This window comes from Hippoglossus hippoglossus, chromosome 9 (genome assembly GCF_009819705.1).
Source record: "Hippoglossus hippoglossus isolate fHipHip1 chromosome 9, fHipHip1.pri, whole genome shotgun sequence".
NCBI lineage: Eukaryota > Metazoa > Chordata > Actinopteri > Pleuronectiformes > Pleuronectidae > Hippoglossus > Hippoglossus hippoglossus.
In genome coordinates this window covers 172,685-185,578 of record NC_047159.1, presented here as the reverse complement: position 1 = coordinate 185,578, position 12,894 = coordinate 172,685, and the positions used below count along the sequence as shown (strand labels likewise).

Below are 12,894 nucleotides of genomic sequence, written 5' to 3'. Positions count from 1 at the left end.
CACGTTAGTGGGACAGATTCTCTGGATTTAATCTCTAATCTGCAGACTAGAGATGAATCAGTTACAGATCTGAACATATGGTGATGACGTGGAGTTCCCCAAGGTTCCAATCTTGGTCCAACTCTGTTCAACATCTTCATTTCCCACAAGCTCGCATCTTTGAAGACTGATTTATACAACAATAACACCGGATGATAATGGACCAGTACAATCACTGAAAAAAATGCCAGAATTTAATAAGGACAAAACGGAAACAACTGTTTTTGGTGCTGAAAAAGAACGTTTGAATTTCAGTGCTCATCTTGAAACCCTATGGCTTAAGACCTCCAACTTTATTCACGAATATGGCTCGACAGGGTGTATATGTGTGTATGTGTGTGTGTGGTTTCTGAAAAAATACAGATCAATAAAAACACAATACAGGTCATCTAACATAAGTTATTGTTATGCCTAATACAGCCACAAGGTGGAAACGTACATGAGAACAGCTAACTGTTCATGATGATGTTAAATCAGGCTAATGTAGCAGCTGGATCTGATCTACGCAGCCGGTGTCGGCTACATTTTCCAACGTCCACGTACAATGTGTCAGCCGAGCCGAAATGAGACGGTCCGATAGTCCTATTGAGTCACCAGCTTGTCCCGCGTTACAGTCGTCGCCTAGCAACAAAGCTATGGACAAAAATGTTCTTCAGTTGATTGAATATGTTGAACACGTGTTCTGTTAGCTGTTCAGTTGAGTAGTAACAGTTGAGCAATGAATCATGGGATATGTCGGGCCGGGAAGGATCCACCCGGTGAAGCCTCCGGTGGTCAGGCCGGGAAGGACACATTTGGAGGAGCCTTTAAATTGGGACAGTCGTGCCGCTGTGACGTAATCGGTTTACGAAAGCAGCCACTGAAGGAAGAACCTGAACTGAGACGCAGCTGGTGAGCGTGTCATGTGACTGACCTGGTCTTTAGTGCGACTCTCTCGGTCTCTGATGTGCTGAGTGACGATTCTCTCCATCTCCTCTCTGAGCATCGGATACTGAGCCAACTGAAACACAGAGGTCAGAGGTCAGAGACTGAACCACACAGGGACTGTGACGTAAAACCAACCACAAATAAAAACAGCGTATTTTTAACCAGGCTTTTATTTTGACAGTCATGTAGTAGCAGTACTATTAGCATCCGCAGTAATATTCTCAGTAGCATTTGCATTAGCATTATCAGTAGCTTTCCTAGTAGCATTAGCATTAACAGTAGCATTCAGGTAGCATTAGCATTAGCAGTACCTTCTGTGTACACTGCCTGACTGTGTTCACCAGTTCACTAATCACCATGTCGACACATTTCTGACACGGCTCTTTGATCTGAGCGATCTGACGCTTCACAATCGTCTCAAACGCCATGTCAGGTGTGAACAGACCCGTCCTGAACAGAGCACACGAGAGTCAGGTTACACACAGGTACACACACATGTACACACACATGTACACACATCTGGACTTTAAACTCACCTGATTCCATGGATGTTCTTGATGGCGTAGCTGATCTCTTTACGGAGAGTCTTCTCATCACCCTCCAACTGCACACAAACACACACACACACACACACACACACAAATACATCACTGAGACACTGTGCATTCACTAACAAAATGGATTGTAACTGATACTTTGTTAAACCAACATGTCTGATGTGTGTGTGTGTGTGTGTGTACATGTGTCTGTGTGTGTATGTGTGTGTGTGTGTGTGTGTGTGTGTGTGTGTGTGTTTTACCTTGACCAGTTCGAATGGGAAGCGTTCGTGAAACACTCGGTTGATCTTGGCTCCTCCCGACAGTTCATAGGTGTCGACCTGATCTCCAGATCCTTCGATCCGCTTCTCAAAGTCCACAGCAAACTGCTGCACCATCCTGACACAGACACACACACACACACATCATACCAGTTTGTGTTGATAGTTGTCATATGACATGTTAACATGTGAATAAATGTGTAATTGTTGTGTATTAGTGTGTATTTGTTGTGTATTAGTGTGCAGGAGACGGATGTGTGGCACCTCAGAATACTACACACACCTAACCCTCCTACTGGCCTCCAAAAAACATTACATCTCATTTTAAATCTGCTAAAATACCCACGTTCGTAAAGTGCAGATCAGGTGGACAACCAGCAAACTTCATGTGCACGAACCCTGTGAGCACATGAAGGACTTGATGATTATAACAATGTGGTGAAAGACAGGAAACTACTTTTCCACCTGATCTGTCAGAAAACTCTAAAGTTCTCTTTAAAACACTGCAGGATTGTGGAAGCCCCGCCCATCATTCATTCACATGCGTCACTTGACCTCTGTGAAAAATGTAAAATATTCTTCACATTAAGAAGGTTGTGCAATCGTGTTTTTATCATTTAAGAAACAAGGTTAAATCTTTTATGTCACATACAGACCTAGAAATAATCATTCACCTGGACACAGTAAGTCCCTTTAGATCAGAGGTCACTAACAGGCGGTCCGGGTCCGGACCCAGAAGCCGAACCGTACGGACCTACAGCCAAATCAGAAGGTTATGATTTAAAACCTGACGGGGCGCTTCTATTTGTAACCGGCGCAGCTTTTGTAGTCTTTACGGTAATGGTTTAGCGGCTGAGGAAACGCACAGACCAATTGCATGCGAGTTAAGCCATCCCACGTGATACTACTCAGCCAATCAGGTCTGTGCATTCCAGGTGGTAAACAGTGACTCTACAGTGCAGACGGATGAGAGGTAGAGGCAAGTTACACATGAGAAGACGGTAGAAAGAAAAAGACAGATAGAGAAACAGGGAGAGAAAACAGAGGGAGAGATACAGAGGAGTGAGACAGAGAAAGGGAGAGAAACAGGAGTGAGACGGAGAAAGGGAGATAAACAGGAGTGAGACGGAGAAAGGGAGAGAAACAGGAGTGAGACGGAGAAAGGGAGAGAAACAGGAGTGAGATGGAGAAAGGGAGAGAAACAGGAGTGAGACAGAGAAAGGGAGAGAAACAGGAGTGAGACAGAGAAAGGGAGAGAAACAGGAGTGAGACGGAGAAAGGGAGATAAACAGGAGTGAGACGGAGAAAGGGAGAGAAACAGGAGTGAGATGGAGAAAGGGAGAGAAACAGGAGTGAGACGGAGAAAGGGAGAGAAACAGGAGTGAGATGGAGAAAGGGAGAGAAACAGGAGTGAGACAGAGAAAGGGAGAGAAACAGGAGTGAGACGGAGAAAGGGAGAGATACAGGAGTGAGACGGAGAAAGGGAGAGAAACAGGAGTGAGACGGAGAAAGGGAGAGAAACAGGAGTGAGACGGAGAAAGGGAGAGAAACAGAGGAGTGAGACGGAGAAAGGGAGAGAAACAGGAGTGAGACGGAGAAAGGGAGAGATACAGGAGTGAGACGGAGAAAGTGAGAGAAACAGAGGAGTGAGACGGAGAAAGGGAGAGAAACAGGAGTGAGACGGAGAAAGGGAGAGAAACAGGAGTGAGACGGAGAAAGGGAGAGATACAGGAGTGAGACGGAGAAAGGGAGAGAAACAGGAGTGAGACGGAGAAAGGGAGAGAAACAGAGGAGTGAGACGGAGAAAGGGAGAGAAACAGGAGTGAGACGGAGAAAGGGAGAGAAACAGGAGTGAGATGGAGAAAGGGAGAGAAACAGGAGTGAGATGGAGAAAGGGAGAGAAACAGGAGTGAGACGGAGAAAGGGAGAGAAACAGGAGTGAGACGGAGAAAGGGAGAGAAACAGGAGTGAGATGGAGAAAGGGAGAGAAACAGATGAGTGAGACGGAGAAAGGAAGAGAAACAGGAGTGAGACGGAGAAAGGGAGAGAAACAGGAGTGAGACAGAGAAAGGGAGAGAAACAGGAGTGAGACAGAGAAAGGGAGAGAAACAGGAGTGAGACGGAGAAAGGGAGAGAAACAGGAGTGAGACGGAGAAAGGGAGAGAAACAGGAGTGAGACGGAGAAAGGGAGAGAAACAGGAGTGAGACGGAGAAAGGGAGAGAAACAGAGGAGTGAGACGGAGAAAGGGAGAGAAACAGAGGAGTGAGACGGAGAAAGGGAGAGAAACAGGAGTGAGACGGAGAAAGGGAGAGAAACAGAGGAGTGAGATGGAGAAAGGGAGAGAAACAGGAGTGAGACGGAGAAAGGGAGAGAAACAGGAGTGAGACGGAGAAAGGGAGAGAAACAGGAGTGAGATGGAGAAAGGGAGAGAAACAGGAGTGAGACGGAGAAAGGGAGAGAAACAGGAGTGAGACGGAGAAAGGGAGAGAAACAGGAGTGAGAGGGAGAAAGTTGAGAAACAGGAGTGAGACGGAGAAAGAAAAAGACAGATAGAGATACAGGTAGAGAAAACAGGAGTGAGACGGAGAAAGTTGAGAAACAGGAGTGAGACGGAGAAAGGGAGAGAAACAGGAGTGAGACGGAGAAAGGGAGAGAAACAGAGGAGTGAGATGGAGAAAGGGAGAGAAACAGGAGTGAGACGGAGAAAGGGAGAGAAACAGGAGTGAGACGGAGAAAGTGGAGAAACAGGAGTGAGACGGAAAAAGGGAGAGAAACAGGAGTGAGATGGAGAAAGGGAGAGAAACAGGAGTGAGACGGAAAAAGGGAGAGAAACAGGAGTGAGAGGGAGAAAGGGAGAGAAACAGGAGTGAGACGGAGAAAGGGAGAGAAACAGGAGTGAGACGGAGAAAGGGAGAGAAACAGGAGTGAGAGGGAGAAAGGGAGAGAAACAGGAGTGAGACGGAGAAAGGGAGAGAAACAGGAGTGAGACGGAGAAAGGGAGAGAAACAGGAGTGAGAGGGAGAAAGTTGAGAAACAGGAGTGAGACGGAGAAAGAAAAAGACAGATAGAGATACAGGTAGAGAAAACAGGAGTGAGACGGAGAAAGTTGAGAAACAGGAGTGAGACGGAGAAAGGGAGAGAAACAGGAGTGAGACGGAGAAAGGGAGAGAAACAGGAGTGAGATGGAGAAAGGGAGAGAAACAGGAGTGAGATGGAGAAAGGGAGAGAAACAGGAGTGAGATGGAGAAAGGGAGAGAAACAGAGGAGTGAGACGGAGAAAGGGAGAGAAACAGGAGTGAGACGGAGAAAGGGAGAGAAACAGAGGAGTGAGACAGAGAAAGGGAGAGAAACAGGAGTGAGATGGAGAAAGGGAGAGAAACAGGAGTGAGACGGAGAAAGGGAGAGAAACAGAGGAGTGAGACAGAGAAAGGGAGAGAAACAGGAGTGAGATGGAGAAAGGGAGAGAAACAGGAGTGAGACGGAGAAAGGGAGAGAAACAGGAGTGAGACGGAGAAAGGGAGAGAAACAGGAGTGAGATGGAGAAAGGGAGAGAAACAGGAGTGAGACGGAGAAAGTTGAGAAACAGGAGTGAGACGGAGAAAGGGAGAGAAACAGGAGTGAGACGGAGAAAGGGAGAGAAACAGGAGTGAGACGGAGAAAGGGAGAGAAACAGAGGAGTGAGACGGAGAAAGGGAGAGAAACAGAGGAGTGAGAGGGAGAAAGGGAGAGAAACAGGAGTGAGACGGAGAAAGGGAGAGAAACAGGAGTGAGATGGAGAAAGGGAGAGAAACAGGAGTGAGACGGAGAAAGGGAGAGAAACAGAGGAGTGAGACGGAGAAAGGGAGAGAAACAGGAGTGAGACGGAGAAAGGGAGAGAAACAGGAGTGAGACGGAGAAAGGGAGAGAAACAGAGGAGTGAGACGGAGAAAGGGAGAGAAACAGAGGAGTGAGAGGGAGAAAGGGAGAGAAACAGGAGTGAGATGGAGAAAGGGAGAGAAACAGGAGTGAGACGGAGAAAGGGAGAGAAACAGGAGTGAGACGGAGAAAGGGAGAGAAACAGGAGTGAGACGGAGAAAGGGAGAGAAACAGGAGTGAGAGGGAGAAAGGGAGAGAAACAGGAGTGAGACGGAGAAAGGGAGAGAAACAGGAGTGAGACGGAGAAAGGGAGAGAAACAGGAGTGAGAGGGAGAAAGGGAGAGAAACAGGAGTGAGACGGAGAAAGGGAGAGAAACAGAGGAGTGAGACGGAGAAAGGGAGAGAAACAGGAGTGAGACGGAGAAAGGGAGAGAAACAGGAGTGAGACGGAGAAAGGGAGAGATACAGGAGTGAGACGGAGAAAGGGAGAGAAACAGGAGTGAGACGGAGAAAGGGAGAGAAACAGAGGAGTGAGATGGAGAAAGGGAGAGAAACAGGAGTGAGACGGAGAAAGGGAGAGAAACAGGAGTGAGACGGAGAAAGGGAGAGATACAGGAGTGAGACGGAGAAAGGGAGAGAAACAGGAGTGAGATGGAGAAAGGGAGAGAAACAGGAGTGAGACGGAGAAAGGGAGAGAAACAGGAGTGAGACGGAGAAAGGGAGAGAAACAGGAGTGAGATGGAGAAAGGGAGAGAAACAGGAGTGAGACGGAGAAAGGGAGAGAAACAGGAGTGAGACGGAGAAAGGGAGAGAAACAGGAGTGAGATGGAGAAAGGGAGAGAAACAGGAGTGAGACGGAGAAAGGAAGAGAAACAGGAGTGAGATGGAGAAAGGGAGAGAAACAGGAGTGAGACGGAGAAAGGAAGAGAAACAGGAGTGAGATGGAGAAAGGGAGAGAAACAGATGAGTGAGACGGAGAAAGGAAGAGAAACAGGAGTGAGACGGAGAAAGGGAGAGAAACAGGAGTGAGACAGAGAAAGGGAGAGAAACAGGAGTGAGACAGAGAAAGGGAGAGAAACAGGAGTGAGACGGAGAAAGGGAGAGAAACAGGAGTGAGACGGAGAAAGGGAGAGAAACAGGAGTGAGACAGAGAAAGGGAGAGAAACAGGAGTGAGACAGAGAAAGGGAGAGAAACAGGAGTGAGACGGAGAAAGGGAGAGAAACAGAGGAGTGAGACGGAGAAAGGGAGAGAAACAGGAGTGAGACAGAGAAAGGGAGAGAAACAGGAGTGAGACGGAGAAAGGGAGAGAAACAGAGGAGTGAGATGGAGAAAGGAAGAGAAACAGGAGTGAGACGGAGAAAGGAAGAGAAACAGAGGAGTGAGACGGAGAAAGGGAGAGAAACAGGAGTGAGACGGAGAAAGGGAGAGAAACAGGAGTGAGACGGAGAAAGGGAGAGAAACAGGAGTGAGACAGAGAAAGGGAGAGAAACAGGAGTGAGACGGAGAAAGGGAGAGAAACAGAGGAGTGAGACAGAGAAAGGGAGAGAAACAGATGAGTGAGACGGAGAAAGGAAGAGAAACAGGAGTGAGACGGAGAAAGGAAGAGAAACAGAGGAGTGAGACGGAGAAAGGGAGAGAAACAGGAGTGAGACGGAGAAAGGGAGAGAAACAGGAGTGAGACGGAGAAAGGGAGAGAAACAGGAGTGAGACGGAGAAAGGGAGAGAAACAGAGGAAGAAAGTGATTCTAAAACTGTTCAATTGTTAAGATGTGTTGAGATTTATTATCTGTAAAATTGGTTTGAGACTTTTGAGTCAAGATGTGAAACAGAAAAAGGGAAATTCAAGCTTTTGCTCCCTTTATTTTATTTTTCTGAAGTTAAGCCCTTTATTTGAACATGCACAATTTTCACATTTTATTTATTTTCTCTTATTTTGAAATGCAGCCCTACTTTTATTTAGTTAATGAGAGAACATTATACATATCTGCAATCATACATATATGTTCAGTTCTTTGTTACGTGACAATAAATATTGACAAAAAGTTTTTGAATCGTACTGAATTCATTTGATTTGACAGTCAGGTATTTAGTACATGCAGATGTTGATACAACTACAAGGCTACTTAAATATATATCACACTAAATAGTTAGACGTTATGATCTTCCGGACCTTTGCTTCAAGAACTTTTCTCTAACTGGACCTCTTTACATTCTAGTTGAATACCCCTGCTGTAGAGTCTCAGGTCTCACTGAGAAACAGTCAGTCCAGGAAGCTGCTGCTCGGCTGCACAATCCAAATATATAACTCGACCACCTCTGTTTGTTTGAGGACTGATACTAAAACTCTTTTGATCACATTTAAAGCCAGACATGGCCCCTCCCTTTATCTGAGACCTTTCATCTTCCCATGAGCCAGGACTCAGTCGGAGATCCTCTGTGAAGAGTCTGAAACCAGAACCTTTGCAGTGAGGCAACAATCTGCCAGAAGAGATTTGACTTTATTAAAAAGCTTTTATCATGTGATGTCTATAATTTGTTGTTATCTGTATTATTTATTCATTTATTATTATAAGTGTGTGTTAGCGTGTATTACAGTGTACTTGTTGTGTGTATTACAGTGTACTTGTGTTTGTATTACTGTGTACTTGTACTGACTGCAGCAGGGCTTTGGTCTTGCGGCTCGGGTCATCGGGTCTGAAGTTCTTGTACTCGTCCACCTCCTTCTCGATGGACAGCAGCTGACTCTGCAGTTTGCTGCGTAACCCTGGCAACGTGTCCCTGATGTGGTTGGTCAGTTGCTATGGGTAACGGACAATGTTTATTGTGATTAAAGAGGAAATTTAACTTTTTCCCCGAAGAAAAGGACTGTGACATGTGGTTCTGACCCAGATACAGGGTCAGAAGTTTAGAGGTCAGGGCTGTCGGACATTTTTTCTTATGTATAAACACTTTAAACATGAAGTTACAAACTGGTTCTTCTCAGGTAGTGAATCCTGTTGATGTGTTGATGTGTTCAGTTCCATCAGCATCTGTTGGACTTGTGTCCTGGGAGAGGATCCTCACATGGGACTGAGCTTTATTCACTGATCACTAAGTTTCTATTTGACTCTTGTTGAGTAAAGAACAGAGGAAGTTGATCCTTGTTAATATCTATGAGACAAACTGGGATTTGTGATTATGAGACAAATAAAATGTGAATTTGATAGAGGACCTGTTGGACATCTTTAGAGGACATTTGGATCTTAAGAAGACCTACAGTGGACATTCTGAGAGCATTTAGTTCCTCAGAGGACGTGTAGGAAGTCTGTAGAGGGACAGACAGTGAGAAGACTACTAATGACGATGAATTGTGAGTTCCTGTGTTACCTGGTTGAGGATTTTCTGAAGGTAGGCGGTGCCCATGCGGTCAGCCAGGTGTCGATAGGACGGGTGAGACAGGAAGAACTTCCTCTCAGCCTGCAGAGCTGCAACGATGTCTTTCTTCCCATCGATGTCCTTCTGACTGCGATTCACAACCCCAACGTAACCTGACACAGTCAGAGTTATCAGTTGCTATGGTTACGGGAACCTAAATGGTTTTCTTTCTGTTTCTTGTATCCACATAGTGTCTGAGCTCCTTTGGCCTGTGGAGGTCCTCAGGGCTCCGTCCTGGGTCCTGTCGGACTCTCGCTCTACATTATCAATCAATTATTTCATCGTTACCGTGGCAACAGCGTGTGGACTCGACTGTGTTGTTTCTTTGTTAATGTTTAATGTTTTTTCTGTGTAGTTCTGGATCAGTCTCCCTCTAGTGGTTGGACCAGGAAACTCTGATGAGACCATTTTCCTTATCCTCAATCCCATCAACAGCTATTTATTCTGAAGGAAGTTTAACCGAAACCTTTTCACCTGATTAATTCTTTGAATTTATTTTTGTTGTTATTCTTTGTCATTTTCTTTTTATGTAAAGCACGATTGTTATGAACAGTGCAACAAAAATAAAAGTGTTGAGTTATTCCCCCGATCAGTCAATGCTAACTTCTTTATACAGTAATGATGTCACTTACACCATATGGTGATCAATGATTGGTTGATCTAAATAAGCTACAGATCCTGTCTCTAATCTTATTGGTTGGACAAGTGAATTTATTAGGAAAATATTCCATATCATCATTTTCTGACTTCATTCATCGGCAGCATCTGGAGATTTGCTGCCTGCAGCTGTGGCTCATTACTACGTCAATAAAGTTTTTACTATCCTCAGCAGGTCTAATTATAAACACTTTCACTGACACGCAGGGTTATTGCAGATTTGAACAGGTACCAGAGAACCAATCAGAAAGCAGGACTCTTTGTGATGTAATGTGTTTGTACCTCTACGGAGCGGCAGCAGTTTGTTCTCCAGAATATCTCTGGCATCGGTTCCTTCATCCATCAGATCCAGTTTGGTGATGACACCGATGGTCCTGAGACCTGAACACACACACTTCAAAATTCATCCATTTCAACACAAGTACAAACATTTTATACGACAACAAGACCTCCACCTCCTACAGAGCAGCAACACCCAGGGGCCAAAGGATATCTGGGGCCCCTGTGTAGAGGATGTAGAAAGTGGATGGTGGTTTTGGTGAACTCTGACCTTGCGGGTCGACTTCCTTGGCGATCTTCAGCGCATCGGAGTTGGCGAGATCAGAGTTGGCGGGAGAAACAGCCAATAGGAGGCAGTTGTCTTTGGTGACAAACTGCATGAGCATTTCTCTGATCTGGTGCTCGATGTCAGCCGGCTGGTCCCCGACCGGGACCTTCGTCATCCCGGGAAGATCCACCAGAGTCAGGTTCAACACTGAGAACAGGAAGAAGACAACGTGTCAGAGGAAGGCTCAACACAGACGACTTATTGGTTTACGGGTTTGTGTCAGATTCTGAGTGGTGGTGTCTCAGTGCGTCACCGTTGGGGGAGTAGACTCTCAGGTTGATGGGGACTGGACTGATTCCTCTGTTGTGTCCTGTCACTCGATCAGTTTCAGCTTCGATCTCTTGACGAACTTCATCAAAGTCCGTGAACTTCTTTCCTTTGCAGTGCAGGAACTCAGCAAACTCTGAGTCAAACAACAACCGCATGTCATCACATCACAAGCTGACATCTGAGATCAGTCTATCTGCTGCGTGTCTCACCTGTCGGACAGTTGATGAGCTGCAGCACCAGGGGGCGCCGTGTCACAATACCGGAACCACGAGGGAGGAAGTCTCTGAGGGGGGAGGAGGAGAGTTCAGTTTAGTTTGAGTTCGTAGAGACGGACAATTGCTGGACTCAGGAGAACATCTCACTGGATGAACGTGGATCAGGAAACACAGAAGGAAGCTAAAGGTTCATTAGTTTGGGTTTTGTGTTGTTCTCTGATGTGGAGATGCTGCCTCATCACAGTCAGTTCAGGATGAAGACAGACAGACAGACAGAGAGACAGACAGACAGACAGACAGACAGACAGACAGTTAGAGAGAGAGACAGACAGACAGACAGACAGACAGACAGACAGACAGACAGACAGACAGTTAGAGAGAGAGACAGACAGACAGACAGACAGACAGACAGTTAGAGAGAGAGACAGACAGACAGACAGACAGTTAGACAGAGAGACAGACAGACAGACAGACAGACAGACAGACAGTTAGACAGACAGACAGACAGACAGTTAGAGAGAGAGACAGACAGACAGACAGTTAGACAGACAGACAGTTAGAAACAGACAGACAGACAGTTAGACAGACAGAGAGACAGACAGTTAGACAGACAGGTGCACTCACTTGCCCACAAAGTTCTCCAGCACTGAGCTCTTTCCTGCACTTTGTCCTCCAACGACTCCGATCTGCGGAAGATCGAGAGTCGCGTTCTGACCGATGGACGAGAAGGAATCCTGGAGTCTGTTGACCAGAGGAATGAGCTCCTCCATCCCCCGGTTCCCCATCACTGCAGACAGACAGGTGGTGGAGGGGAGACAGGCAGGAGAGGGAGACACAGAGAGAGAGAGAGAGAGAGAGAGAGAGAGAGAGAGAGAGAGAGAGACAGAGACAGAGAGAGAGAGAGAGAGACAGAGACAGAGAGAGAGAGAGAGAGAGAGACAGAGAGACAGAGACAGAGAGAGAGAGAGAGAGAGAGACAGAGAGAGAGAGAGAGAGAGAGAGACAGAGAGAGAGAGAGAGAGACAGAGAGAGAGAGAGAGAGAGACAGAGACAGAGAGAGAGAGAGAGAGAGACAGAGAGAGACAGAGAGAGAGAGAGAGAGAGACAGAGAGAGAGAGAGAGAGACAGAGACAGAGAGAGAGAGACAGAGAGAGACAGAGAGAGACAGATAGAGAGAGAGACAGAGAGAGACAGACAGCTGATGGAGGATCAGACAGGCAGGGATGTAGCAGCTGATCCGTCTGTCGCTCCGTCCGGCTGTCTCACGCCACGCGCCTGTCCTCGTGCAGCTGATAATCGATGGTGATCGATACAGATGTTCCTGCAGCTGTGACCTTCAGCTCCTCCTTCTCTGCAGAAAGCGACACACTTCCGGTACAGACCTTCAAAATAAAAGCCCGTTTGTGTTCACGTGTATAAACTCTACAGTAATCTATTACACGACTCCCTCAGGGTTGTCACGTTACACACTTTCTCTGAGTATAATCATCTTTAATCCGATTTCAACACAACCTGACTTATTATTCAACCAAAGTCCTAAACCTTTATTTTGAAAGATAAAAGCCAGACTTCCGGTGTGTTGGTCTTACCTCTGAGCAGAAGGCTTGAGCTGCACTTCCTCATCAGAAACACCAGGGGGCAAACAAGACACTTGATTAACTGATTAAAATCATATATATATATATATATGAATGAATCCCCCACATTGTCACAGTACAGCAGCTTGTTGTTTGTATCTGAGGCCTCAGGGTGATGCTAACAGCTAACAGCTAACAGACTCATGTGCAGGCCGACGCCCTGACACGCCCACAGTGACCCTCAAACAGGGGTTTGAACCTTCGACCTTCACCGGCTAGTTTCTGGGCGGGAACCATGTGTACTCCATTGTTACAGTGATGTGTGTGTGAGCATGTTACTCATTGCCATAGTGTCATTCATTACCATAGCCACAGTTTGATAGTGTAATAGTTTATTGGGGCATCTTTTATAAATATTGATAAATATCGATAAGAAGAAAATAAATACAGAGACAGAAGCAACATTGAGCAACAGAGTCCAGCAGGGGGCAGTGTGTGTGTGTGTGTGTGTGTG

The 12,894-nt window shown here is 46.3% G+C and overlaps 1 protein-coding gene across 3 annotated transcripts in view; it reads right to left on the bottom strand.

Moving 5' to 3' along the window:
* LOC117768139 (dynamin-1-like) overlaps nt 1-11,625 on the bottom strand; it is an 18,985-nt gene extending 7,360 nt beyond the window's left edge. For all 3 annotated transcript variants that reach the window (XM_034596262.1, XM_034596260.1, XM_034596261.1), the window contains exons 1-11: nt 11,428-11,625; nt 10,798-10,871; nt 10,572-10,721; nt 10,262-10,465; nt 9,994-10,092; nt 9,007-9,167; nt 8,296-8,438; nt 1,766-1,901; nt 1,503-1,570; nt 1,278-1,416; nt 953-1,039 (exon numbers count right to left, since the gene is read on the bottom strand). In XM_034596262.1, the coding sequence (XP_034452153.1) occupies nt 953-1,039; nt 1,278-1,416; nt 1,503-1,570; nt 1,766-1,901; nt 8,296-8,438; nt 9,007-9,167; nt 9,994-10,092; nt 10,262-10,465; nt 10,572-10,721; nt 10,798-10,871; nt 11,428-11,588 (1,422 nt within the window). In that variant the 5' untranslated portion in view covers nt 11,589-11,625. The remainder of the gene's footprint in view (nt 1-952; nt 1,040-1,277; nt 1,417-1,502; nt 1,571-1,765; nt 1,902-8,295; nt 8,439-9,006; nt 9,168-9,993; nt 10,093-10,261; nt 10,466-10,571; nt 10,722-10,797; nt 10,872-11,427) is intronic.
* Between the last annotated feature and the right edge of the window lie 1,269 nt (nt 11,626-12,894).